This window comes from Diadema antillarum, unplaced genomic scaffold (genome assembly GCF_040938485.1).
Source record: "Diadema antillarum isolate AM-2024a unplaced genomic scaffold, OU_Dant_1.0 seq00001539_RagTag, whole genome shotgun sequence".
NCBI classification, from domain to species: Eukaryota; Metazoa; Echinodermata; class Echinoidea; order Diadematoida; family Diadematidae; genus Diadema; species Diadema antillarum.
Window position 1 is genome coordinate 489,821 of NW_027272270.1, and position 13,018 is coordinate 502,838.

At 38.0% G+C, this 13,018-nt stretch overlaps 1 protein-coding gene across 1 annotated transcript; it reads right to left on the reverse strand.

Annotated features, from left to right (window-relative positions):
• Window positions 1-3,754: 3,754 nt before the first annotated feature.
• LOC139710535 (sperm microtubule inner protein 8-like) lies at window positions 3,755-11,637 on the reverse strand. Its single transcript, XM_071622470.1, has 7 exons — window positions 11,227-11,637; window positions 10,216-10,277; window positions 6,735-6,787; window positions 6,025-6,089; window positions 5,198-5,262; window positions 4,735-4,799; window positions 3,755-4,003 (listed from the first exon to the last, which is right to left on the reverse strand). The coding sequence occupies exons 1-7, from the start codon at window positions 11,411-11,413 to the stop codon at window positions 3,940-3,942; spliced, it is 561 nt and encodes a 186-aa protein (XP_071478571.1). The 5' UTR covers window positions 11,414-11,637; the 3' UTR covers window positions 3,755-3,939.
• Between the last annotated feature and the right edge of the window lie 1,381 nt (window positions 11,638-13,018).

The following is a 13,018-nucleotide window of genomic DNA, read 5'->3' on the forward strand; positions in this document are numbered from 1 at the left end:
GAAACGAAAGAACCGTCTGATTTATCGACGGTGGAGATGATAATGCTGTTGAGAATTCCACACTGTGTTTGACTTCACTTTGTCAGCGTAGCAGAACCGACCAAATCGGAATACACGGTAGGAACTGTTTTATACCACAGTCCTAAAAAAAAAAAGTAAGAATAATTTTTCTTCCTCTTTCAATATCCAAAGTTATATGGCATGTTTCAAATGTATTTTCTCAAACCTTTCAGCCGCAAATGCATGTGCAAAGATGATAAGGTGAATAATCTTGCCTATAGTATCATCGCCTCGAAAAAAAAAATCTCATTTGCCTGAACGTAAATCTATTGATGCTGTATTACTTTCGCTTTTTTTTTGAGCAATGAATATAAAAAAAAAAAAAATGTTTGAGATATTACATTCATTTTGATGCATATGTGTAGGTCAGTTGTACCACACACACACACACACACACACACACACACACACACACACACAAATCCTACCATATAAACATTTGACGATAAAGCATAAACTGTAAGGAGATATCATAATTTTCTCCCACTAAACCGTAACTGTGACTGTTTAGTCTAGAAACATTTTTATTATTACTATTGTTCACATTTTGTCTTTACGATACATACTTAACATTAACTATAGTGATTCGAACTTTTACATCAGTTGCTTTCATCCCTAACTCACATTTTAGAAAAAATTTGAAGCACTAAATACAAAGGTGGGTTTTTGTTTCATCTGTAGATGGTAAACAATAAAAGGAGAAGATATGAATTGGAATTACTGTACGCTTGCAATGATCTAGTAATGGTTTGAAGGAGGGGATTATGATATAGTCAAAGTCATATTATCAACAAGAATTGTTCGAAGAATATTGTTCACGTGAAAACTGATGTTGCAAGAGCTACGAAAAAAAATAGCATGTAATGGATTGAGATGTCATTTTTTTTTATTTGGTCCCATTTTCATGAAACTCACCACATGCACACACACGCGCGCGCACAATATACATGTATGATAGGATTTGGATTACTATGTAATGCCTACACACACACACACACACACACACACACACACACACATACACACTCCGGTATTTATGGTGCGTTGGAGGATTTTGATAAATGTCATATCTTCACAATCATTATAGTGTGCCTAGGCAATCACCGAGCGTAATGATTGCAAACGATGCAGCAGTATATGTAGTGCAGTAACACAGCACAATCAATGAAGAAATTACAATAAAAAATCAGCTTTTGTGAAATATTTTATTGCAACGGACAATAATGCTAATTTCATGGACAGCATTTCCACAAGCACATTACAAACACGAAATAAATTTAGCCTCGTGCAATGAACTCTCTAAACTTGTTATTCATCTCCAAAGGCAAATATCCTATGTATTTGATTGCAGTAATGGGGTGAAACCCATGAACTCCAAATACTGAGTACCCGAGTAATGATTAAAGATTAGGCAGACTGAGATTTGAAAGAGGCAAGTTACACAATGCATGAGAACAAAAATTCAACTGTTTCATCATTGCAGTTGTAAAATTAACACGTATAAAAGATACAAATTATTTGTAGGCGCGGTCAGACTGACAAAAGATCGAGAAGTTTAAGATTGTGAAGTGTTCGCGATCTTTTGTCGTCCGTTCACACGGCACTGGCAGCCAAACTTCTCAATCTTTTGGTCGAGGAGTTTGGGTCATAGTACGCGTGCGCAAGAAAGATAAAGAGCGCGCCGTCTGATTGCTTTGTTGGTTGTGACGTAACAATGAACACCTGTATATCACCCTTCTGAGGCGACGCCCCAAAACAGGTGGTGGGACTGGTCACGTGACAAACTTCGCGCAGTTTCAGTTTCTAGCGTTCACACAGGCAAAAGATCGAGAAGTTTGGCGAGGGTGGGGAAATATCCATAGCTTGAGTGGAAAGTTTGCGATTGAACTGGAAAAACTTCGAGATCTTCACTAAACTTTTCGATCTCTATCCAGTGTGACCGCGGCCACATACCGTCGTCCGGGCACATTGATAAAAGCTCGAGACGTTTTGCATAGTCTGGCACGGGGGAAATATAGCTGAAGTGGGAAGTTTCGCGAGAAGTTTCGCGGGAAGTTTGCGGTCACCGAGTGGCAAAACTCAAATCTCAAAAATCCCGCCCTTAAACTTCTCGATCTTTTGCCAGCCTGACCGGGCTTTATTTTAACGAACGTACAATCTGAATATTTGAATTTCTCAAAATCACCTAAATGTATTAGACTTACACATTACCTGAAACTGCGTCAGCGAAAACTAGATTATAAACCCAAATTCCAATATACAAAAAAAAAGTATTTGGCAAAACCTCCTCTAGAATATTCATCGTTTAAATAATAACATGCAATCAAAGAATAATATGGTGACAAATAGTGGTCATGATTATCAGTGATATTATTCACCATTTTCATCTTCATCATCTTCGTCATCAACAACAAACTTTAGGAAGACGCTATTTTACAGTCATAACAAAGAGGAACATATCTGCTTGCAGATTGAAGATATAAGAATTGGTATGATATAGTTTTCCTCGAGACAAGTGACGTAACATGGCCGTATTATAGACACTACATTTTAAATTTACCACTAAATAACTAAAATCTCGACATCAGATTTTAGTAGCGAGTAGTGTGCAATGGTTACTCAATTCATACCTTCAGATCAATAACCATTTAAGTCAACGCTTTTTAACATCATTATTTTTTTTTAAATCAGCTTGTTATCATTTTCCCTAATGTATAAACCACGATAATCATGTATCCTGCCATGCTATTATCCCCGGGTGACTATATGAACAGCAGGAATAAAACTCAAAGCAATGCATTTGCTGATGAATACTAGTCGAAAATTATATCACAAATAATTTGAGACAATCTTCAAAAGTCGCTTTGTTCTAGTTTAGTTTTTTTATGGGGGAAAACTTCGTTGCTGAAAGAACACCACTGTTACAATACACAAAACACATACACAATAAATTATATATATTTACATATTTTAGTAATAAATGTAGATGGACGGATTGTAGAGGGGAAAAAATGCATGAAACACTTATTGCATAGCTCAAACCAACACACAATGCCCACTCGAAATCGACATTATACACCTGTGATAGATGTTTACAAACAACTGATGTAGTCACACATTCTTGAGTGCAACCTACATCGACATAGTTGACAAGTATTGACGAAGAATCTAAACACCTGTTTAATATCACAGCATGAATGAAGGCGACATTCTTTCGCCTTCGGCATAGAAAAAGGCACCTGGCCTATTGTTCACATAATGAATGCGCAGCATTTCAACTTACGTAATGTGGTCATAAGAAACTGCTGTGAGCTTTAATTTTTATACAACACTGCTCTCAACAAAATCTAGTCGGGCATTATCATCGTCTTCGTTTTACTCCTCCTGATAATAATGCTACATCTTGACTAGAATATCCCCTCAATATGTGACATCCAACATTACATATCATCTCCTTAAGATAAATATACCAGGAGAATAATAATCTACTGCGATAAGACGTTGAATATTTAGGTTGGCTTTAGAAAAGCAAAACAAACCACATTACAATATTTATTCATCAGTTGCAATATCTGAATTGTCGCTTGTGTAGAATGTTTGATTTATTTTTTCTTCAATTTTATATTCATACCCACACAGCAATATTATGTAATTTGAATTTTGACTTTTGCTAAAATGCTTTTGTTTTATTTAAGAACCTTCGCAAAAAGATAACAATTTGTCTTTCGCTGACATCGTTCTTAGAGAACAATAAAAGAACCAATGCATGCATTTCGAATTCCCTGGTCAGGTTTATGAAATTAATGATAAAAACAAATATCAATCATGCAGCCCCTTTGATGGCAGGTGGACAGATAGGTTACAATGTTACATCGCGTCTTAGCGGAAACAGTCCGACGACATGTTGCGGCTGTACTGCGGGAAGGTGTCTCGGTAGCGGCTACTGCTCATCGGCGGCGGCGATGGCGATGCGGTGGCGATGGGAACGGAGTGGTGAGGTCGAGGCGAGAATGGGAGCGAATAGTCGAGTGGAGGAGAAATGCACAAGGAGGGGGGGGGGGAGAAAAGAAGGGACCATCATTAGCAAGAGAATATCATTTTAACATGCACTACATGTGTTTTTACATCATCAGATTTCTTGTTTGTGGGCAGAGGAATTCAATCTAAACCGAAAAGCTATTACGATCTACCCGCTCCTTTCTCAAAATGGGCACGCGACGGGAGCAAAAATATTTCAATTTTACAGTCATAGACATTTTCACTGAGTGACTTGCAGGGACTTTGCTGAGTACATTCTAATGGACTTCTGTACATGCGTTTGTCAACTTGTACGTAATAAAGTGTGTTTAATTCAAATTTGATTACTCCTTTTCATTTCTATAAAAGCATACATCACATAATAGTAAATATTCTATACATATGTAAATATCCACTATCATAATTATTTGACACCATGCATGTTTGTTTGTTTGTTTGTTTTTTAAAGCAAATTTTGTAAACCAATCATGAAAGTGGAAATAAATGAAATGAATATGACATGAAAATATATATCGTTATTCATACTTTTATTCTCAAATGTAATGATAAATGACATGCACGCACAAAATAGCGGTACTGTGGTGATGGGGGGGGGGGGGTGGTGGTGGCTCTACAGTTTGTAGAGGGCGCACTTACTAGATGTTGGCTGGCACTGGTCGCTGTCCGTATTGATCGAGCCGGGGCTCTTGCTTGAATGTATACTAGAGAGAATAATAGAAAAGCCGTTGATAGATAATGGAAAATTGTACACATGGTCATGCACATACACGCTGACAACAATGTTACGAAGCTGTGTAAGATTTAGGGATTAATTGCCGTGTTCACAGTATAAATTATGTTCCTTAAATGGAATAGAATCTTAAATGGCATTGTTGGAAATGATCGATGACATGATTAAATTCTAATTATTATTACAGGTACGTTTGAATATGCCTAGCTTGAATACGCAAACACTCCACAGCTGGCCAAATGTAATTCAACTTCATAGTGTGTATTTGGTTACTTTCTTTTGTCGTCTTTTACAAGTATGCTGGCAGTTAACTGAATACATCAAAAGACATTCCATATACATTTTCTGCACTCAACAGTTGACACCTACCCTCCACGAACCGCTGATGGCGGGCTTCTGATATCTCACAGCGTAGCCTGAAAATCTCAGTTCACCTGCAGAAGAAAAGAAAAAAAAAACTCATCAATCATCAAATAGACATATGGGTAAATTTGGCACCTTTTGTCACTCGATGTTTTGGTACCGATGTTTGCGATGTGTATAAAAGGCCTGCATCGTGCATGACTAGTTTTGTGTTTGAAACAAGCGTTTTTCCTTCGCAGTAAATTCATATTGAATGATGGTTCTTTTTTGATATATTCGTCTGTTTTGAAATTCAAATCATAAAGTGATTTTTTTTTTTACTTGTAACCAGTCGCTATCAGATTGCTGGCAAAGGAAACATGTTTGTTACTTTCCCTTTCTTTTAAATAATCTAGAGTAAGTTATCAACGCAGGTGAGATAACAGCAATTAATAGTTTGATGATAATATACAATGTAATTTCATATATACAAATGTTTTCTACGAGCAAAAAAAAAATAAATAAAAATGTTTGTTTTTGCATGTCGACACTTCTCTTCCGGTGAGTCCTCTTCTCTTAGTCTTCGGCATCGCTTTATCGCCCTCAAATGATAGTTGTGTCTAATACATTATGTACATTATATATTTGACTCGGGGGACATGTTTCCAAACTTTTCACAAGTAGTACAAGAAATCTGTATTTTCTTTATTATGCACTTTCCTATGAATACAAAACAATAGTATACGATGTAGAAAGGGTTGCATGAACAGAGTTTTGACATGATAAAAGTAATAGAGCATCAAAATATTTACACTTTAAACGATTCAAAAGACAATAGTTATCTAATCAATTACCTGCGTTTTCTATTTTCGGGAGCTCCTTGATGTCTTTTGCCTTAGCCCAGTCTATTCTTATCGACCTGTGAAAAACAAACAAACAAAAAACAATGTCATCTTATTGTGATTTCACCGGATTTTTCCCTCTCTCTCTGTCGCTCTCTGTCTCATTTGAATGGATGCTTTCTACGAAGACGCACTTGATAATTGAAGAGATAAAAGAAATAACCAATTGTAAAAACGGAGGAAGAGTCACAACAGGAATCAGCTCAACTCGATCAGAAGCTACAAAATTGCATAACATTTACTCTTTCCCCAAACATTTTATCAGGTCGATTTGTCACCGAAATAACGTTGATGTTATACTATTTGCAACTTAGGATAGGCACTGTTGCATATACATGTAAGTTGAGATCAAACATCATATTAAAGGCAGAAAATCAAACTAGGTCTGTGAATACTCAGATCTGATTGGCTGATACCTGACTTATGTTTGAATGCATCTTTTTAGGAAGCAGGGCCCTGTTTTTGTCGGAGCACTTCCAGAAATCCAGGTTTTAAAAAAAAATGGAAAAATCTGACACGTGTGGATAGTAATTGTGCTATACTATTATAGCACATACACATCAATCTCTTCGAAATCAAACTTGCGTCGATCATTCATGTTTTTGGATGAACATGAATGACGAACAAAATCATACATTGATAAAATGACAAAAATACCATACCTGATCTCGTCTTTCATTGACTCCCTCAATGACCTTCCTGTATCTGTGATATTCTGCGGAGAAAGGGAAAATTAGCGAAAGTTGAGAAAAGCGGATGTAGTTTTAGTTGTTGTTGTTGTTGTTGTAGTTGTTGCTTATGTTTTGGGTGGGGTTAAATTATCATTTCATTTTACTGCTGCGCCAGGTGACTCCTACATTTCATGTGGCTTTTGCTTCCACATCAGGACGTCAAATTGTAACGCGAACCTTTTTGTCACCATGGTGATATATGAAAAAATATCAACGATCTGAAAGGTCACGAATCAATTATTGACAGAGCATAGACAAAATGTCTTCCCTCACTCTACACATGAATAATGCAAACACATGAAAGCAAAAGTCAAATAAGCAAACAGGTGCAATTCTGGTGAGCACATAAAAATCGTTTAATAATTGATGGCATGTACGCGATGAGCAGATCCACATGTATTATAGTCACTTGCTTTGCACACACGGCATTTCGATATTGGTTGTCACGACCACGGAATTTGAATGCTTGTGTTGTTAGGACACAGCCGGATATCAAATTGTGTAGTCAGTCTACAGAGAAACGCATAAAATGTCTATACACTGCACGCGTATAGATGTCAGTTGTGTTGTTTTTACGATAGGAATGCATAAGTTGATTTTCCCCATGTCCTATATGATGATTAAGTGAGAAAGTGACAGATTGGGATATCGTACCTGTAACTGTGGTCTTCTGTTTACATTTTTGCCCTCCCCCCCTCCCCACCATCCCAGTCAACATAATGTCAATAGGTGTTTTCACATCAGCCCGATAAAAATCCAAGCTCGAGATATTTTTAATTTCCCAAGTCAGAAAATAAAGCGCGCTATTTCGAAACATCGGGCTAATGTGAAAACGCCTACTGAGTATACAGAAGATGTACACGTTTTCCAAGCATGCATGGCACTCGTGCAATGAAACATTGATTCTTTCCATGTTTGTCCTTCTCCTGTTTGTAAAACTATTGTCCCTACGTGTCAACGTCATTATTTTTACAGTAATCTCGCATTTTTCCTAAAAAGGAAACCCCATTCTACGAATTTACACTCTCCAATTAACACATTTTTCTTTTAAAGAAAAAAAAAATTATCCATCGCACAGAGTCAAACCAGTACAAACGTGCAAGATTTCGTAACGTTACATGAAGAAGAAATCAAAGTTTTACAAATTAATAGAATAAGACTTACTGTGCAGTTCTACATTATACATTTCTTTTTTAATGAGCAAACTAAATAAAAGAGTCGTGAGGCGAAGTTATCATCATTTAAGCAAATTTTCAATCTGTGAAATATGATTGTGACTGGTACCACTATTTCACGAACACTTGCAAGATTTGGGAATTCCATGACTTTTCTTTCTATATATCCTATTCAATGAAACATGCAGTGTTCTCTTCTCGGTTGACGTACACGTATAATTCTTTGAACTGTAGTCTATTTGACTATCGAGCGCAGTTTCTCTTCGAGTCTTTGTGGGGGATGTCTAGACATACCCCAAGAGGCCTTTCCACATACTCATATCCTGTCTATCATTCGTTCGTCAACATGCTGCGATTGTGATCATTATTGTGTTCATGTCCGTGTTCACTTTGACGTTGTTATGCCACCTTTACGGTTAGCGAAGTGTCCTTGATTGCTTTGAAATCAGTATTGAATGCTTAATGTTTCCCTTAAATCGATGTTGTATCTATAACTTTATACCATTTACATGCACGTATAGCAAACTAAGCATTATAATCATGTGTTTCATCAAGTGAACGGACTTGCTGATAACAGAAACTAGTGTGTATTCCTCAGGGCTGTGTACAGCCGAATATTAGGCCTACATGCACAGTGTGCATTTTAATCTAACTCGTCAATCAACATTTCCATTTACCACATACACTGCGAGGAAGATAGCATATCAACATTTCGGAAATTCTGGGTATACCATGGATTTAGTCTCAAATCCTCTCAAAGCTCGCTCGGCACATCAACGTTTGCTACAGCCCAAACTCGATACGGGATCGTTGCTATAGTTACGAGACGCGCTACTTCTGGCCGGCTTTTCTCACTTGCTAGCGGACGGAAATAGAATACAGGACAGGTTTTGCAGTTTCTGCACTGATAAGCCAGCCACAGACTTGACACATGTGGTTGTCTTGGTTACGCTCTCGGCTCTTTGCATTGGCATGGAACGAAATGAGAATGATTTATGTCATCGTAGTCTAAACACTCGACGACATTTTTTTTTAAAACAATAACTTTAGTCTACAACAGACAAACAATGTCATTCTTCATGAAAACCATTGCTGTCGTTCAAGTGATTTGGGGGAAGTAAGATGATGTCATAATGTGCGCATGTTGATGGCAGTTATATTTACGCATCTGAATTATTTTCCATTTTTTCTGGGATATTTTCCATAGGTATAATATCTGGCGCAATGATAAGATGATATGGAACATGTGGTGCTTTTTTTTTTTCGTCATTACTCTATATAGTAAGATTACCTATGACTTTAAAGATCTTATGGAAAGAATGTGTCATCCCGACAGAAGTGTTGTTTGACGGTTTCTCTGAGGAATTCTTTACAGAATGACGGGGATACTTTGTTTTCGTTGATGTTTATGTTAGAAAGGTGCTTTAATCTCTTTTTTTTTCAGTATCAGCAACGCATGCGTGGGGCCTATGCAGACACGGCCATTCTTGGGATAGATTATCCATATCGATATGAAGAAAAAAAAATGATACACTGATATGCAAACATTGATGGTTTTGTACTAACATTCAGCCCTCTAGAGTGAATCTTTGTTCCTCGATTAAATTTCTGGCACGTTCAAAGCTACCAAGGCACCCGAACAGATACATTCTCAGCATGGGCAACAACAGCTCTTTATACCATTCACTCATGTGCTCCGACGTGCGAGATGACAACTGAGTATAGTGCCGAGACTACGCGTTGCAGGGGGTATTTATTCCATGCATGTTATCATACAATTTGCAGCGCCCATCACAAATTCATCACTCTGCGTGCATGTCATGGTTCCATTGTTACGTTTCTATGGGCGCCATTTATAGGTGAATCGCTTCAAAGGTCCCAAAGCCAACAGTGAGGATAAAAATCGAATGGGTTTCTTTTCAACTCATACAGCCGAGTGTGCATTATCCGGGAAAGTGTCGTTTTATCGCTTATTTAATGCAAATTGCCGCATTTACGGCTTTGATATTGTTGAGAGGCGACACATTTAGTCTCCCGCAATGCTGGATGACTGGAACAAAATAGCTGCAGCGTTTTCCTTTCTGTTACCTCGGATGCATTATATTATTGTCCCTTCATTTTCTCTTTAAGTGCATACAAAAGCGTTCAAGGTAAGCAAGAGATATTATACCAACGCAGCTAGACACTAATATTTTGGCAATTTTGCATTAAAAAAATCGCACAAAGGTTACACTTACCGCTCCGTTGTAGATCTTGGCGGATGGCTTGAAGTATGTTGCTGTGGCGTTCTGGAAGTCGACTATACGAGAGAATGAAGATAACAACATTGGTATGAAATAAAAAACGATTTCTACACAATAAAGACATCGAAAATGGTGATACAAAGCATTCATTCATTTCCTAAGATTATAATTTTTATGCTTATAGATCTTCCTTCTATATAGAAAACAACCTATAATGTGAAGAATTCATGCAAGTATGCGACATTTGTGATATCTCTATTATACAATTCCTTTATTTTTCGCACACTACATATACCGACTACATATTTTATGTAACTCTACCTTGGCAAGTTCCCCAAGTCATCAGAATGTTGATACTTTTCTTGAAAGCACTGGATTTGTGGCAAAAATGTACAAAGCTTGTTATACACATCTAGACCATTTTTATGATTTTGATAAATTTACTGTAGGGCCTAGAGTACTTCCAAGCAATATACAGACCAACAGTCTGACTATATACGTCATGAGTATTACACGAAATGGTACATCGTTTAATCAGGTGTCTAAACATGTTGTAATAGACCTATTGTTTTCGAGTAAGTCCAGACGTTGGTTTGCTTATTTTGGCCACTAAACCACACAAAGTAATACTTGATGTGCATGCATAATGAACACATCGTAAGCATAATTTTCCAGCAGTCTTTATCTGTTTTGATGTATCGAAAACGAATAGAATCCTTAATAGAACTTTCTTTTCCATCAAGCCCCTATGATACTTAAAATATTTCTTTTTAAGCAACGCATGTCTGACCTTTGTCCTTTTTAAAACTAATATCAAATGGACATATAAAGTAATACTAATAGTAACCTGTATTTTTGTCTGTCTGTTGTTGTTGACTTGTGGTTTCTACGTTGCACTGTGCTATTGACGTTTGAAATAATATACCTGTGTTTATTCCCCTAGCTGATATACTCGTGTATTATACAATACGACGTGTTCATTAAAGGTTGGTTAAGATAACTTACGAGGTCCGATGACAGTGGTTGTTCGGCAGTGTTCATCAGGCAATCTGTGGGCAGCTGTGTCCATGTCCATCCGCCTGAAAGTTGGGAGAGAAGGGTGGTAGAGACCCTCCTTCACGGCGGCTAGTTGAATCCTCCTCAGCGTGGGGTAATTTGGCACATAGTAAGGGGCTTCGAGTGCGGCAGGCATCTTCTTTTCCTCGGAAAATGATCAAGTTCTCTCGACAAGTTAAAGAATATTCTTGCGGCCAATGCTGGCAAGATTTAGATTTTAGGATGAGGTATGCAACAGGTTGAATTTTCCTTCAGACTTATCGTGGTCAAGCGCAATGACTTGGACTTCGTACACGCTCCGAAGTTAAGAGATAACGTTAAGAACGCTCTGTTTAAGTTCCAAACACTCCACTTGTTGCCCATGCGCTAAGAACTGCCTTGTGCGGTAATCCGCTATTGTGCCCGCAAAGTTTTATTGTTAGGCGCGCAGCCAGGCAAGACCGTCCCCTTGGCAACGCGTATGTCTTGTGCTCAGGGCGCATGCGCGGATGTGGGCACTGTTTTATTTATCTCACGACATAGTGTCATCGCTTAGGATCTCCGCACGACTAATTAAGATGATTGCTATACGGAGGTGTAGCGGGGTAGAACGCTGATCCCTACCGCTGCTTCAGTGCACTTGGTTGAGTTAGTCAGTACGAGAAGGCCATCCACCCGAGTAAATAAACTCACCATACTACAGAGCTATAAAGTGTCATTTCCGTTTCCCATATTTATGTGTGTGTGTTTTATGGTTTTATTCTATCATTTCTTTTTTTAAAGAGACGCTGTACAGATCATAATCGTGAGAAGCTGGGGTCGTAAAATCCGACTGCTATCCGATTTATGACAATGGAAGGTGATAAACGTGCAACACAATTATTCATAGCTGATAAGCCCGTCGCGGGAAGGCACGATGAAGCCATACCATCACGATGAATCTCCGTTCACCGTGGCAGTTAGGCAGGATCCCTCCCCCGTCCCCTACTCACGGTAAATGATTAAATCAAAAGCAGACCGTATGCTTGGAGTGGTGTGTGTGTCCCCCCCCCCCCCCCCCTACCCTCTCTCCTCCCTGATAGTTCGTGTTGTACTGAAAAAATCGACACCAAGCATCCACACGATGCAAGCATGGTAAATAACGTTTTCTGACTGTACAGTTCTGGTTGAGGTGAGGATTGTAAGCTTTTAACGTTTTGCGAGATGTTCAGAAACCACTCAATGAGAATCTGATGTCAAAGAGCATGCAATTCTTAAGGATCAAAAGTTTATTTGATGAAAATCGGTTTTGAAATGGCTGAGATATCCAAAAACATGGTGAAAAAAAAAAGATCCTAGTAAAAGGCATATCCTGTCGTCTTTTATTATTATCATTTTTTGGGATATCTCAGCCATCAGGTTATCTCTTTCTTTTTCGCACGCTCTCCTTCTCTTTTCTCTCCCCTATCCCCTCTTGTTCTTTGGAAACTCAAAATTTTGGACTATGGGAAAATAATGTATATAATATAGTATCAAGGATATTCATTCTTGTGGAAAAGAAGATGAAGAAAATGCTAAGAAAGAGGAAGAAGAGAAGAAGAAGGAAAAAAAGAAGACCAGTGAAGAAAGATAAAGAATTGCACAACAACAAAAGCAACAGCAGCAGCAACAACAACAAGAAGAAGAAAGCGCCGGGATGCAGAACTCTGTGGCAAAAGCTATAGGAACCCCTGCCAAGCCTGCCATTATTAAACCATTTATGAAAATTAGGTAAAGGAAAACA

Excerpts from the sequence above, each read along its gene's own strand:
- LOC139710535 (XM_071622470.1), bottom strand. The coding sequence starts at position 11,413 with ATGCCTGCCGCACTCGAAGCCCCTTACTATGTGCCAAATTACCCCACG. Across the intron at positions 10,278-11,226 it reads AACCACTGTCATCGGACCTC|TCGACTTCCAGAACGCCACA; the intron begins GTAAGTTATCTT and ends TCTCTCGTATAG. Across the intron at positions 4,004-4,734 it reads CCAGTGCCAGCCAACATCTA|TAGCCGCTACCGAGACACCT; the intron begins GTAAGTGCGCCC and ends GCCGATGAGCAG.